Source organism: Scomber japonicus, chromosome 7 (assembly GCF_027409825.1).
Source record: "Scomber japonicus isolate fScoJap1 chromosome 7, fScoJap1.pri, whole genome shotgun sequence".
NCBI lineage: Eukaryota > Metazoa > Chordata > Actinopteri > Scombriformes > Scombridae > Scomber > Scomber japonicus.
In genome coordinates this window covers 33379402-33392556 of record NC_070584.1, presented here as the reverse complement: position 1 = coordinate 33392556, position 13155 = coordinate 33379402, and the positions used below count along the sequence as shown (strand labels likewise).

Below are 13155 nucleotides of genomic sequence, written 5' to 3'. Positions count from 1 at the left end.
TTTTTCTCTAACTTCTGCAAACTATAACTTTTCTGTGATTTCACCACCTGCACTGTGAACAACGAATATCTTCGAGTCCAATCGGCTGAAGCTGTTGAACTTAAACATACATTAAAAGTTAATTTCTTCTCTGTTAATTAGACTTCATTTCAGACCCAGACTCTTTGGGGTTGTACAAGTTAACTGCATTGATTGCACGTGAAACAAAGAAACATGTGTACCTATTTGTTCATCCAGACGGCAGAGAAATGAATTCCTCCAAAAGTGATCAGAACTGGACAAGTATTATGACTAATACTGCATATTACCAGTATTATGAGTGATGTAGTATGCAGTATTACAATAAACGTACTGCAGTATTATAAGTCATGTGGGTTAGAGTTAACATTTCCCTCTGTACACTGTTGCCTATAAAGTTGGAATACAATATTTTTTACTTCTTCTCATGAAATGATTGTGACAGTGTGGTTTATTCTTGATAGATAAAGTGTAAATATTCTCAAAATTGTATTCATTAATCTCATTGCACCTGATCAAAGATGATTACTGATAAATAGAAATAAATAAATAGAAAATAAAAAGAAGAATGTGTCTGAAACAAAATTATTCCAATTTTATGGGCAACAGTGTACAAGTGCCTCAACATTTAAATAAGCTGCCATCTCTCTCTCTCTCTCTCTCTCTCTCTCTCTCTCTCTCTCTCTCTCTCTCTCTCTCTCTCTCTCTCTCTCTCTCTCTCTCTCTCTCTCTCTCTCTCTCTCTCTCTCTCTCTCTCTCTCTCTCTCTCCTCTCTCTCTCTCTCTCTCTCTCTCTCTTCTCTCTCTCTCTCTCTCTCTCTCTCTCTCTCTCTCTCTCTCTCTCTCTCTCTCTCTCTGCAGGATGCTTAGTTGCCATCATTCCTCTGACCCACACATCACAGATGTGGGTTTGGTGTATGATTACAATAATGACACTGGTAACCTCTGGCAGAAAAACGGTCCACTTTCTTTCTGCTCCTCCATCTCTGCACCTTCAGCCTCCAGCTGTGTGGTGTGTGTGGAGCAGGGTGTAAACGCAGTGTGTGGTCACCTGGTGCAGGCTGTGGAGCTGGTGATGGAGGCTGCAGGTGGACCGATAGAAATCATTAAGAGCGGTAAGATATGAAACATCACCTTGTTTATTTCTGTTAGGTTCACTTCACACACTCCTGAGGTCAGAGGTCAGAGGTCAGCTCAACGTTTAACAAGAAGCCAACATCTGAGCAGCAGAGATTTAAAGAAGCAGAATGACAGAACATTAAAATTCTTGCAAAATGTGTAAATACTGATATTGATGTTTTTTATTTTTTTTAAATGCGGAACGTAGACTAGACTAACATCAGCTTGCACATCGTTAAAACAGTTATGATGATATCATGATATCATAGACGATATGTGGTGTCTATGAGTAACTCGAGTCCCTGTAGCCTCCTTGGTGCACTTTCTTTTTGTCGTCAGATGAGGAGGGCTTGCGCTCCCCACATTCTTGCAAAATATTTAAATTCTGACATGATGTTTTTATTTTTAAGTGAAGAGTGTCTAATATTAGCTCGCACATCATTAAAACAACAATTAGGATATCATCATAGACGATATTTATCACACACTCCTAAACTCAAATAATCGCTGATACCGACGATACGTATGAGCAGCGCACACTGAGGGCTCAGCTCCACTAGGTGAAACTCTTTTGTTGTCGCGGCCATCCCATGTCAAAAACTTTACCATTGGCCGCTGAATGAATGATGTAGGGTGATCTGTCTGACGCGCTGTGTCCAAAACAAAGGCATGAGGTCTGTTGCTGCGTTTCAAAGATGTTTTATTATTATTATTTTACCGGTGATCAAAAACACTGTGACGACCTAAGTCCTCTGTTGAGATGGTATTTTTGGACACAAAGAGTGTAGATGTAGCGGTCAACAGAAGTTACGGCACCCTACTCACCCACTCTGTTACAAAACAAAAGGTGAAAACCCAGCAGGTGCAGAAGATGATCTAAATTACTACTGCGCCACCCCCAGTGACGCATAGACACACCCACACATACACACCCCCACACACACACACCCTCACTACTACCGGTGACCAAGTGACAGGCATGCTGACCAAGTTCATCCCCTGCGCCTACATTCCGGCCCCTAATTATTATAACAGAATAATTACAACACTGAATATTCAACATGAAAACACAATAATCAAGGTAAACAATTCATATCGATATACATCCTTTTGCATTCAATGTAGTTCAATGTCCGTAGTATTTCAATGTCCTTCACTCTACAGTCTTCAAGTGTCTCTAGGCCAGAGGTTCTAGAACATACGGAGCCTAGTGTGAGAGTGATCTTTACCATCACTCTTAAAGTCACATTCAAAGTCAAGTCATGTCAAAACAAGTCATGTCAAAGTATCCATCAAGACTCCCCAGTTTCTTGAAGAAGACAAATCTTTGTGACTGGCCTGTCCAGACAGCTAGTCTTGGTCTTGATCTTTACTTGTCGCACAAGTCCTTTCTTGTCTTGAACAGCCTCAATAACTCTCCCCATGATCCAAGAGTTACGAGGTGCTGTGTCGTCCACGATGAGCACAATGTCTCCAGGAATGAAGTTGCGCTTGACTCTGTTCCACTTTTGACGTTCCTGAAGCTGCGGCAGGTATTCCATTGTCCATCTTTTCCAAAATAAATTGGATATGTACTGTATTTGTTTCCATCTGCGGACAGCATACAAGTCCTGTTTTTCAAAGAGACCAGGTGGCAAAGATGGTTGACCTTTGAGAAGCAGAAGATGGTTGGGAGTCAGAGCCTTTAGATCATTAGGATCAGTGGACGCCTTTGTTATTGGTCTGCTGTTAAGAATAGCTTCGACTTCACAGAAGACAGTGTGAAGACCTTCCTCGTCAAGAGTTTGTATTTTTAAAATGGAGTTGAGTACCTTTCTAATGGAACGGATTAGTCTCTCCCATACTCCTCCATGATGGGAGCCAGTTGGAGGATTGAATGTCCATTTAATCCCTCGCTGTAGGAGTTCCTCATGGATCTGAGAATGATTCCATTGTTGAATACATTTTTTCAGCTCTCGATCAGCGCCGACAAAGTTTGTTCCATTGTCTGAGCAGATTTCCTTGACTTGGCCTCGTCTTGCTATAAAGCGACGTAAGGCATTAATGAAGGAATCGGTATCCATTGACGCTGCTATTTCAAGATGTACGGCTCTTAAAGCTAAGCAAGTGAATAGAACTCCATACCTTTTCACATTACATCTTCCACGTTTTACATTAAATGGGCCAAAGCAATCCACTCCCACTGAAGTAAAAGGTGGTTCATCTGGAGATATCCTGTTGCGTGGCAGATCTGCCATCTGTTGACTACCAGGAACTCCTTGTACCCGTCGGCACACAACACACTTTCCCAATATCTTTCTTACAGCCACACTAGCGCCAGTAATCCAATATCTCTGGCGTAGCCTCGCCAACACATGGGCTCTACCACTGTGGCCGACTTCTTCATGAACCTGTCTTAAGATAATATCAGAGATATGTTGATCTTTGGTCAATATAGCTGGATGCTTTGCCTCTTCAGGCATGGCTGCCCGACTGAGTCGTCCCCCGACTCTCAAAACGCCATCATCAAGCACCGGATTCAGTTTGTATATGTGGCTTGTCTTTCTCACATGCTCTCCCTTTTCCAGGCTAGAAAATTCCTCTGGGAATCTTTTCCTTTGACAGATTCTGATGATTTCCAGCTCAGCCTCCTTCATCTCCTCCACAGTTAGAGAAACACAAAATGCATCTTTGACACTTTGTAGCTCATTTATCAGAAGACATGTCTGTTTTCTCTCATCTGTACTGGAGTGAGCTAGTAATGAATTGACCTCCTTCCTCTTCTTCCAGATACTTAGGAGTCTGTTCTTGAATCGTAAGATCCAACACATCACCCGTTTTAGATGGTTCCAGGATGAGGTACAATTGATCAACTGAGACACTGAGTCACACTCCTCTGTGGCACATACAGCATGAACCAAGATGTTTGTTTTGACCTCAGGGTCATTTTGTCCTGGTATCATTTTCAAACCATCTGGATTTGTGGGCCACTGCTCCTCTGGCCACATCAGAAATTGTGGGCCAGATATCCAATTTGCATCCTTAAGGAATGACTCCACACCAAGTCCCCTAGAGGCAAGATCTGCTGGGTTGCATGAGGTGTTCACATATCTCCACTGACCTGCATGAGATGTTTCAAGGATTGCAGACACTCTATTGGCCACAAATGCTCGAAATCTTGACGTCTCGTTTTTAATGTATTTCAGCACTGAGGTGCTATCAGTCCAGAATACAGAGTCAAGCAGCTGCATCTGCAATTCCTTCCTCCACAATCTGTCCATGCGTGATGCAACTACTGCTGCTGTTAGCTCTAGTCTAGGAATGGTAATCGGTTTTAAGGGAGCCACCCTTGCTTTTCCCATAATAAGGACACTACATGGCTGTGCAGTTGTATTGTGCAAAAGCAAGTAGGTGACTGTCCCATAACCCACCTCACTTGCATCTGCAAAATGATGTAATTGGGCAGAGGCCACAGTTCCAAAATCCACAGGCTTAAAACATCTACTAATCTTGAAATTTTCCAGCAGGTGGAGATCCTGTATCCATTTTGTCCACTCCATTGCAATGGATGCAGGTATTGTGTCATCCCATCCATGGCCTTTCCTACATAGATCTTGCAAAATGAGTTTGGCCTTTAGCACCACTGGCACCAACACTCCAAGTGGGTCATAAATAGAGCTGAGCACAGACAGGATCCCTCTACGAGTCAAAGGTCGATCTTGAACCTTTATCTTGAACTTAAAAGTATCAGACTGAACACACCACTGTACTCCTAGTGCCCTCTCAACAGGGAGTGTGTCATAGTTCAAATCCAGCTCTTTCACTTCTTTTGCCCTCTCTCCTTCAGGTATAGAAGCCAGCACCTTCCGACTGTTGCTTATCCACTTCTTCAGCTGAAAGCCTCCTCTGGCACAAATGGCTCGTAGATCACGATAGAGAGCTACAGCTTGAGACTCAGAAGGCACTGAAGCAAGACAATCATCCACATAAAAATTGTTCATGATGGTATCCACTATTTGCGGACTAAAGGAGTCCTTATTGTCTTCTGCACACCTTCGAAGAGCAAAGTTTGCACAACTTGGTGAGGAAGTCGCTCCAAAGAGATGGACAAGCATCCTGTACTCTTCTAAGGGTTGAGAGAAATCCCCACCAGGCCACCAGAGGAACCTTAGCAGGTTGGAATCTTTAGCTGGCACCCGCACCTGATGATACATGGCCTCAATATCTGCCATCAACACAACAGGTTCCTTTCTGAACCTGGTTATGACTCCAATCAATGAGCTAGTCAGATCAGGTCCTTGCAGCAGTTGTGCATTCAATGATGTGCCTTGAAATGATGCAGCACAGTCAAACACCACTCTGATCTTCTTCTTTGTTGGGTGGTATACACCATGATGCGGTATGTACCATATGTTGCCACGACTGTATAGAAGATCTCTGGCAGGCACCTTTTCAGCATAACCACAGGAAATGACATCTTGCATGAAGTTAGCATAGTCTGCATGAAATGCGTCATTTTTCTCAAACCTCCTTTTTAGACTCAGAATACGTTGTTCTGCTAGCTTGCGGTTATCAGGCATGCACACATCTCTTTTCTTTAGAGGTAATGCAATGCTATAGTGGCCATCTTCTAGCTTAATGGAGCTTTCAACCATTTCCATAAACTGACAATCTTCCCTTGACAGACCCAGCTGTTCATCCTGTATGCATTCTGGAAAGTCCAGTTGAAATTGCTGCTGCCACAACTCATCCAATCTCACAACTGAGATACGATTAGCAGTGATGCTAAGTTGTTCACAGTCAGCTCCACCAGTGCCCAACGGCCCATTAACAGTCCATCCCAAAATAGTCTGGATTGCATATGGTCCTCCATTCTCACTTGGAATCACCTTTGTGGGCTCAAGAGCTCTAGGTACATTCAAGCCGATCAAAAGTTCAACACCTGAATCAATTTCAGGAAGATTTACTTCATGCAAGTGTGGCCATCTGACCAGATCCTGCTGTCGTGGTATATTTTTCTCACTCACAGGCATCCTTTGCTGTGTAAAAATATCTGGCAAATCACAGTAAAGACCACTGTCCAGGCCAGCTATCTCCAGATCTGATACGATGCAACTTAGCACAATATTTTCATGACCCATAGTGCGTAACAGAATCCTGGTTCCTCTTCCTGAGATACCCAGCCGATTCATCAGACTGGTGGTACAGAATGAGGCTGAACTCCCTTGGTCCAGAAAGGCATAAGTCTCCACAATTTTTTGGCCTTTCTTAGACTTGACTTTAACTGGAACAATAGAGAGTTTACAATCCTGCTCACCGGCCCCAGTAAGACCACTAGTCTGTACTGCAACGAAAGCACTGCCCACTGCTGCGTTGGTATTAGCTGCAACTATCTGATTCTTCTCATTTTCCTTGTCCTTCGGGTGAATATGAAGCATGCTAGGATGTCTGGATCCACATATTTTACATGACAGTCGCCTCCTGCAGTCCTTACTCATGTGCCCTATGCACAAACAGCCAAAACAAATTCCATGCTCCTTCAGGAAGGCAAGCTTGTCATTATGTGCTTTCTTTTCCAATAGAGAGCACAACTCCAGTGCATGTTCACCCTTGCAGTACAGGCAAACCCCTTTATCCAGTAGACTTCCTCCCTTTCTCTTATGGGTCTTTTCATCCACAGAAGTGGCTGTAGTTGCAAAGCTACTTCCTTTTTTGTGGCTATAGTTTTGACAATTCTCCCTTTTGCCACTTTTGCTTTGCACTAATTTTGGAGTATCTTGTATATTACCAAACACAGGGTCAGCTGTAATTTTCACCTGACGTTCAACAAAATCCACAATATCAGGGAAAGTAGCTCTGTGATGACTTCTTTCATGTATATCACAAGCCACCGTTCTCCATTTATCTCTTAACTTGTATGGCAACTTTTTTACTATTGTCAGCATATTTGCCGGCATATTGAGCTCAGACATGTACTGTATCTCATCCATTGCATTGCAACATCCTCTTAGAAAAAGTCCATAAGCTTGAAGAGCTTTGATATCCTCTGCTTTAATCACTGGCCATGAAAGTGCTTTGTCCATATAAGCTGACGCAATCCTTTGTTCATTTCCAAAATGTTCTTCCAACAAAGACTTTGCTTTGTAATATCCTCTGTCTGCAGCCATTTGTTGACAGCTTCTCACCAGCTCTCTTGGCTGACCCCTGGTGTATTGCACCAAGAAGTGCAGGCAATCTCTTGCATCGCTTGTCTTCTCTTCTACATTGTGCTCAAAGGCTCTCATAAAGGCATGATACAGTAGAGGATCTCCATCAAACACTTGAATCTCCCGATTTGGCAAAGATGAGAGACTTTGTTGCTGCACCAACATTGCAGTTATCTCATTTTGCCTTGCCATTATAGATACCAAATTGTTGTCATCACCTGTGGCCATTATAGGAGCCTGTGTACTGCTTTGCTGAGACATTGAGAAATTTGGCTGTGCATTATGAACCACCCCGAGCTTGGTCTGTCTCTGCTGGTGTATTTGAGACTTAATATTTTCAGGTTGTTTCATTTCCATTGATTTGGTCACATAAGATTGAGGAACTCTTCTGACTGAGACTGAATTCCCATGATCTTCTTGGCCATGAGGCACAAATGAATCAGCATCAGCTTTAAGAACAGTGTGGAGTCCTCTCTCCATGTAGGATTGCATACCATCAGATTTATTTGATGTGCCACCTTTCACACTACTTGAGGCTCTTAAGACATCCACCTTAGCCTTTGATGCGGCTATCTCCACTTCGAGCGCAAGTCGCTCCTTCCTTTTTCTTATTTCCTCCTCCTGTTTTTCCAGGTCATGTTTTTCCTGAAGTAATCTTTGACGTGCAAGAAGAGCAGCCATGTCAGCCTCTGCTTTAACACGGGCAGAGGAAGTTGAGGTGCGTGACGTTTGAGATTTTGAACCATGCCTTTTGCTGCTTACATTTGAGATGCTGTCACCAGGCTTAATTTCATCCTGTGTCGGTCCAGGCAAAGCTTCATGTTGCTCATCTGAATGAAGTTTATTATTAAGATGTATCTCATCCAACACCACGCTTGGAAGAGTTTCAAGATCTGTATTATGCAGTTCTCCCAAACTTTCTTGTCTTGAGACCAGCCTGTCACTTTCAGATAGCCATTGTTCCACATCCATAATAAACCCTTGATTATATTTATTGATGCTTGTGATCCACTCGTTTTGTTTATGCTGCTCCTCCTGAGGTATTAAAGGCATCAGTGTCTCGTGCAGTGCCATTGCATCCTCCCGCAACTGCACCAAAACCCCCAGCTGATTTTGTACTTGTGTAGCATTGTCGTCATTTTCCATCAGCCTTTTCAATGCTGCGATTACACTTTTAATTTTGTTCACTATGGATTGGCGATCTTTATGAAGTCTCTCAATTTTACATGCCAAGCCCTTTTCAGAGAGAGTGACTTTTCTTTTGACTTTTCCGTCATTTACGGTCGAACCAGCATTTGATCCACTCATATTGACATCAATCAACAACAGTGCGCATCCGTTAAAACATCAGAAAACATGCGACACAATCCACCTCCACATAAATCCTCCACATCCAACTTCGCCACTTAACAGGCATAAACGAGCGATCCACTCTTTCCACAGGTTAATTTCCAACTTGAGCCAGACAATAAGTGCATCAATCAGCAAACACAGCATGCTCTCCATCCAATATATGCAGCAGAAATCACATTCAAACTGCGTCCAAAATCCAAGCAAGATGAAACGTACAGTATGAACAAGTTACACATACCGTAGTTGCTGTGCGCTGCGGCCCATCCATAGATTCATTCATAAAGTTTACTCACAGTCCGCTTCCACAGGGGCTGAGTGGTCCATCGTTTATAGTGCACAGGTAAAGCGAAGTTGACCGTTGGCTACACGTGTGAGATCCTTAGCCTTTTCTGTTGACAATGTTGTCGCGGCCATCCCATGTCAAAAACTTTACCATTGGCCGCTGAATGAATGATGTAGGGTGATCTGTCTGACGCGCTGTGTCCAAAACAAAGGCATGAGGTCTGTTGCTGCGTTTCAAAGATGTTTTATTATTATTATTTTACCGGTGATCAAAAACACTGTGACGACCTAAGTCCTCTGTTGAGATGGTATTTTTGGACACAAAGAGTGTAGATGTAGCGGTCAACAGAAGTTACGGCACCCTACTCACCCACTCTGTTACAAAACAAAAGGTGAAAACCCAGCAGGTGCAGAAGATGATCTAAATTACTACTGCGCCACCCCCAGTGACGCATAGACACACCCACACATACACACCCCCACACACACACCCTCACTACTACCGGTGACCAAGTGACAGGCATGCTGACCAAGTTCATCCCCTGCGCCTACATCTTTAATACAGAAATCATCATCATAGCCATAAAGAAGATCTCTCATTAAGACTTTGCTTTTTTTATATAACCAACTAAAGCAGCATAAAGCTGCAGCAGGTATTTCACATTCAGAGGTTTGAGGCAGAGCTGCAGGTTGAGTGGAGGTGTGTGGAGAAGTTTATTAGTGCTGTTGAACGTAACCGCTGTGAAACTATCAGACAATTAAGTTTTATTGATCTGATTCAGTGGCTTTCTTCCTGTCAGCGTTCCCTCTCTTCATTCACTCTCTAGCTCGTTCGACCACAGCTAACACAACAGTGTCCTGCAGCAGCTTACTGACGGAGGAACTCTGTCCTCCATTCAGAACAGTGAGGAGGAATAAAGTAGTAGTATTCATGCATTGAACAGACTCTCTGAGAGCAGAGGAGAGCAACTCAAGTAAAGTACAAGCACCTCAAAACTGTACTTAAATAAATGTACTTAATAAATTTCCATCGCTGGTTTTCATACCAATGATGGGAAACCAGCAAAGACGATAAAACCTACAATTAATGAAGTCAAGTCAATTTCTTATACACGGAAAGCCTGTGAAGTTTTTTCTTAATTATAAAAATAACAAAAACCTTTTATTTCTGTAGCACAAGTCATGAATTAAATGCAGCACCGAAAAATTAACATGATTTAAAAACACTTTAAAATTATGATTATATTTCCTGCAGAGTGTCCCAGACTTCTTGGTGATGGTCTTCTTTCAGCCACAGTTCAGAGTGCTACTGAATCTCCAGGAATCAACCCAGGTGAGCAGTCACACCAGTGAGGCTTAAAAAAACCCAACAACTCTCAGTTCCACGCTGTAATCTTTACTGTTGTGGCTGCAGCTCATGTTTGGTATCACATTTTTTCCTTTCTCATTTCTCTCTGTTGTTTCTTCTAAATCGGTTAGATACTAGGGAACGATGGCCAGTCGTCATCCCCATCGTCATCACCATCCTCCTCGTCCTCCTGATGGTTTACTGCATCTTAAAGAAAAATCGCAGTACTTCTGAACCCAAGATAAAGTAAGATGGGTCATATTTGCGCTTTGCCATCTTGTTCTCGAACATCAACACACAAGCCCAACACAATATTCTTTATTTTTGACCAGTTGTCTGCCATCCACCAGTATCAGAATCACATGTATAGACCATCTCCTCTTTACATGATTGTTTTATGTTCATAACCACATCAGTCTCAGTGAATTGAAGGTTCATGTTTCTCTTCTTTTGTGTCCAGAGGGGAAAAAAACGGAGACACCTTCTACCTGAGCATACTTGAAGCTGACATTGTCAAACCGGAAGCTGAAGTCCAGAGTGGAAAAAAAGAAGCAGCTGCCCACCTGAACGTATCTGTTGCTGATGCTGATGCTGATGAACAAGAACCTAAGGCTGTAAACTGATGTGGAATGATGTTGAATATCATAGGTTTGTTATTTCTACAAATCAAACAAGTGCCTGGAATTAGATTTCTTAATCCATAACCTCATCATTGGATGCAGTGCTTTAAGTGGGAAAATATAAGTGCCGGTACTCCCCGTATTCACCTGTTGGCATATGAGTCAGGCAGTCGGTATCGGCTGATCATCAATAATATATTCCGAATTTCTATAGTAAATAAAAGCAAAACAATGACGATTTTTACAAAATGAATTTATTAAACAAACTACTTCCATCCTAAAATCATGGACGCCACACTTCACACATAAATTTGAGGAACTTGAATCAAACTTGTGACTCTTACCTCCAGAATATGTTCAAGTGATCAGTTTGATTTCTTTTTAACTATAAATGATAATACTGTTTTTTAGATGTAAGCACTTTTTCCATTTTGTATTGGCTTCAGATTTCTGTGATCAAGCTCTTAAAGTAAATAATGTTTAGATGAATCCTCCAACAGCTTGTTATATTTTCCAACTAAAATGTATTTAAAACACTGTCCTGTGCACCTGTATAGGCCTGTACCTGTATTTACTGCTGTGGTAGAATCTGACTGTCAGAGTTGAGACATCATCCAACTCTTGTCTCGCTCTTTAAGTGTCATAATTAATCACAGTCCTGGTATGCCAGGGGTTAAAATGTAGACGTGGTGGTAGTGCTTACTAGTGCATACCAGCCCACTTAAAGCACTGATTGGATTGATAATGATATCATGTATTTGAATGTACTTGCATGTTTTTTTATATATAGAGAATTTTAAATGTGGAATAATGGGGAATATCAATATATCTTTGACACTCAAAGATCCTATGATGTTGTGAAATATGAAGTGAACTTCTATCTATGCAAGTTTATGCAGGCTCACTGTGAGTCACTTAAATTCAATTCATTATTTCCATTTGGCACATCTTAAAATTAAATAAAACATGATTCCAAATGATTGAGGAGTTGTTTTATTACTGTGTTATTTATTTAAACATTAAGATATTTCTGGTAACATTTCTACAAAACCAAAAGAAAAAACAACAATCACATATACTTGTTCATACATTCGAATAACATGCATGTGCAAAACTTCAAATCCAGTATAATATAAAACAAACCGCAGAAGAAAATGATTGTGTGGTTGTTTCTTTGGAAAATTCAGTTAAAATGTGCGATACATTTGGATGGAAACATGATTATAGTCTCATAATATCATCCTGAGCCTGAAAAGGACGTCAGACTTTCAGAAACTATATAAGCAATATTTTATTTTATATAAATATGTAAAAACATCTCTAGGTTACCGCTGCTTTTTATTTCTTCTCTTTGAGTAATTAACATTTAAATTGTCTGCTGGTACAGATCTATAATCAAGCAATGAAACCTGGAGCAGTTATCAGGCGTTTTCTTTCAATTAATTTAATCACCTCAGTCATTATGTTGTCATTGCGCAGTTTGTCCAGCAGAGCGCGCTATGTTAGCAGCTGTAGTTTGTCAGTACAGTCAGTAATGTAACAAACTGAGAGGTTGGAGGATCTGGCTTTGGCTTGGTTTGACTTAGGTTTAGATTTATAGAAAGGAGGAGGTGGTAATGACCAGACTAAGAGTAGGACACAGCATCTTAAACAGGACTCTTCACATTATAGGGAAACATCCAACTGGACTTCCTGTGTATTACCAGGAAATAGTCATTACAGGAAATACGCCTAAAAAAAGAACGGACATGATGGTGGGAATGGAAAGAGCAAGGCTAACAGGGCCATGTTTAAAAGATATATTATAGTGTGGAAGCAGTGGCACCGGCAGGAAATGCTTATTCAGTAAATCTTAAAAGAACTGGGATGATGGCACGAATGTAAAAGCCGGGACGATGTAGGAGCAATTTAATTCCACCAGATGGCAGTAGTGCAACACATGATGCGCTATATTAAATAACGAAGAAGCTTTCTGCAGCTCAGCAGACGGTGGGTGGTGGATGAGTTTGTTTACTGTTGATTTCATACTAAGCTGTGACCTAGCTGATGAGTCTCAATACTAGAAACTAAATAAACAATGTCCCAATCTTTCACTGACAACAGTTCGTCATACTCGTTAGCGACATTAGCCGTTATCCATATTAACTAGGCAGCTAACCACGTAGCTACTTTCATACCGGAAGCCAATGTGTGAACAAATATTCACACCAAACGGTTTCACAGTTCACTTT

At 41.6% G+C, this 13155-nt stretch overlaps 1 protein-coding gene across 1 annotated transcript; it reads left to right on the top strand.

Annotated features, from left to right (window-relative positions):
• The first annotated feature begins 879 nt into the window (after positions 1–879).
• Positions 880–11724, top strand: LOC128362339 (uncharacterized). The gene is made up of 4 exons (XM_053323080.1): positions 880–1132; positions 10212–10289; positions 10436–10550; positions 10765–11724. The coding sequence occupies exons 1-4, from the start codon at positions 880–882 to the stop codon at positions 10925–10927; spliced, it is 609 nt and encodes a 202-aa protein (XP_053179055.1). The 3' UTR covers positions 10928–11724.
• Positions 11725–13155: the final 1431 nt, after the last annotated feature.

What these genes read in the sequence shown, in the direction of transcription:
- LOC128362339 (XM_053323080.1), top strand. Translation starts at nt 880, where the DNA reads ATGCTTAGTTGCCATCATTCCTCTGACCCACACATCACAGATGTGGGT. An exon ending in ATCTCCAGGAATCAACCCAG is followed by an intron (nt 10,290 to 10,435) that starts GTGAGCAGTCAC and finishes TAAATCGGTTAG; the next exon opens with ATACTAGGGAACGATGGCCA. An exon ending in ACTTCTGAACCCAAGATAAA is followed by an intron (nt 10,551 to 10,764) that starts GTAAGATGGGTC and finishes TTTTGTGTCCAG; the next exon opens with AGGGGAAAAAAACGGAGACA.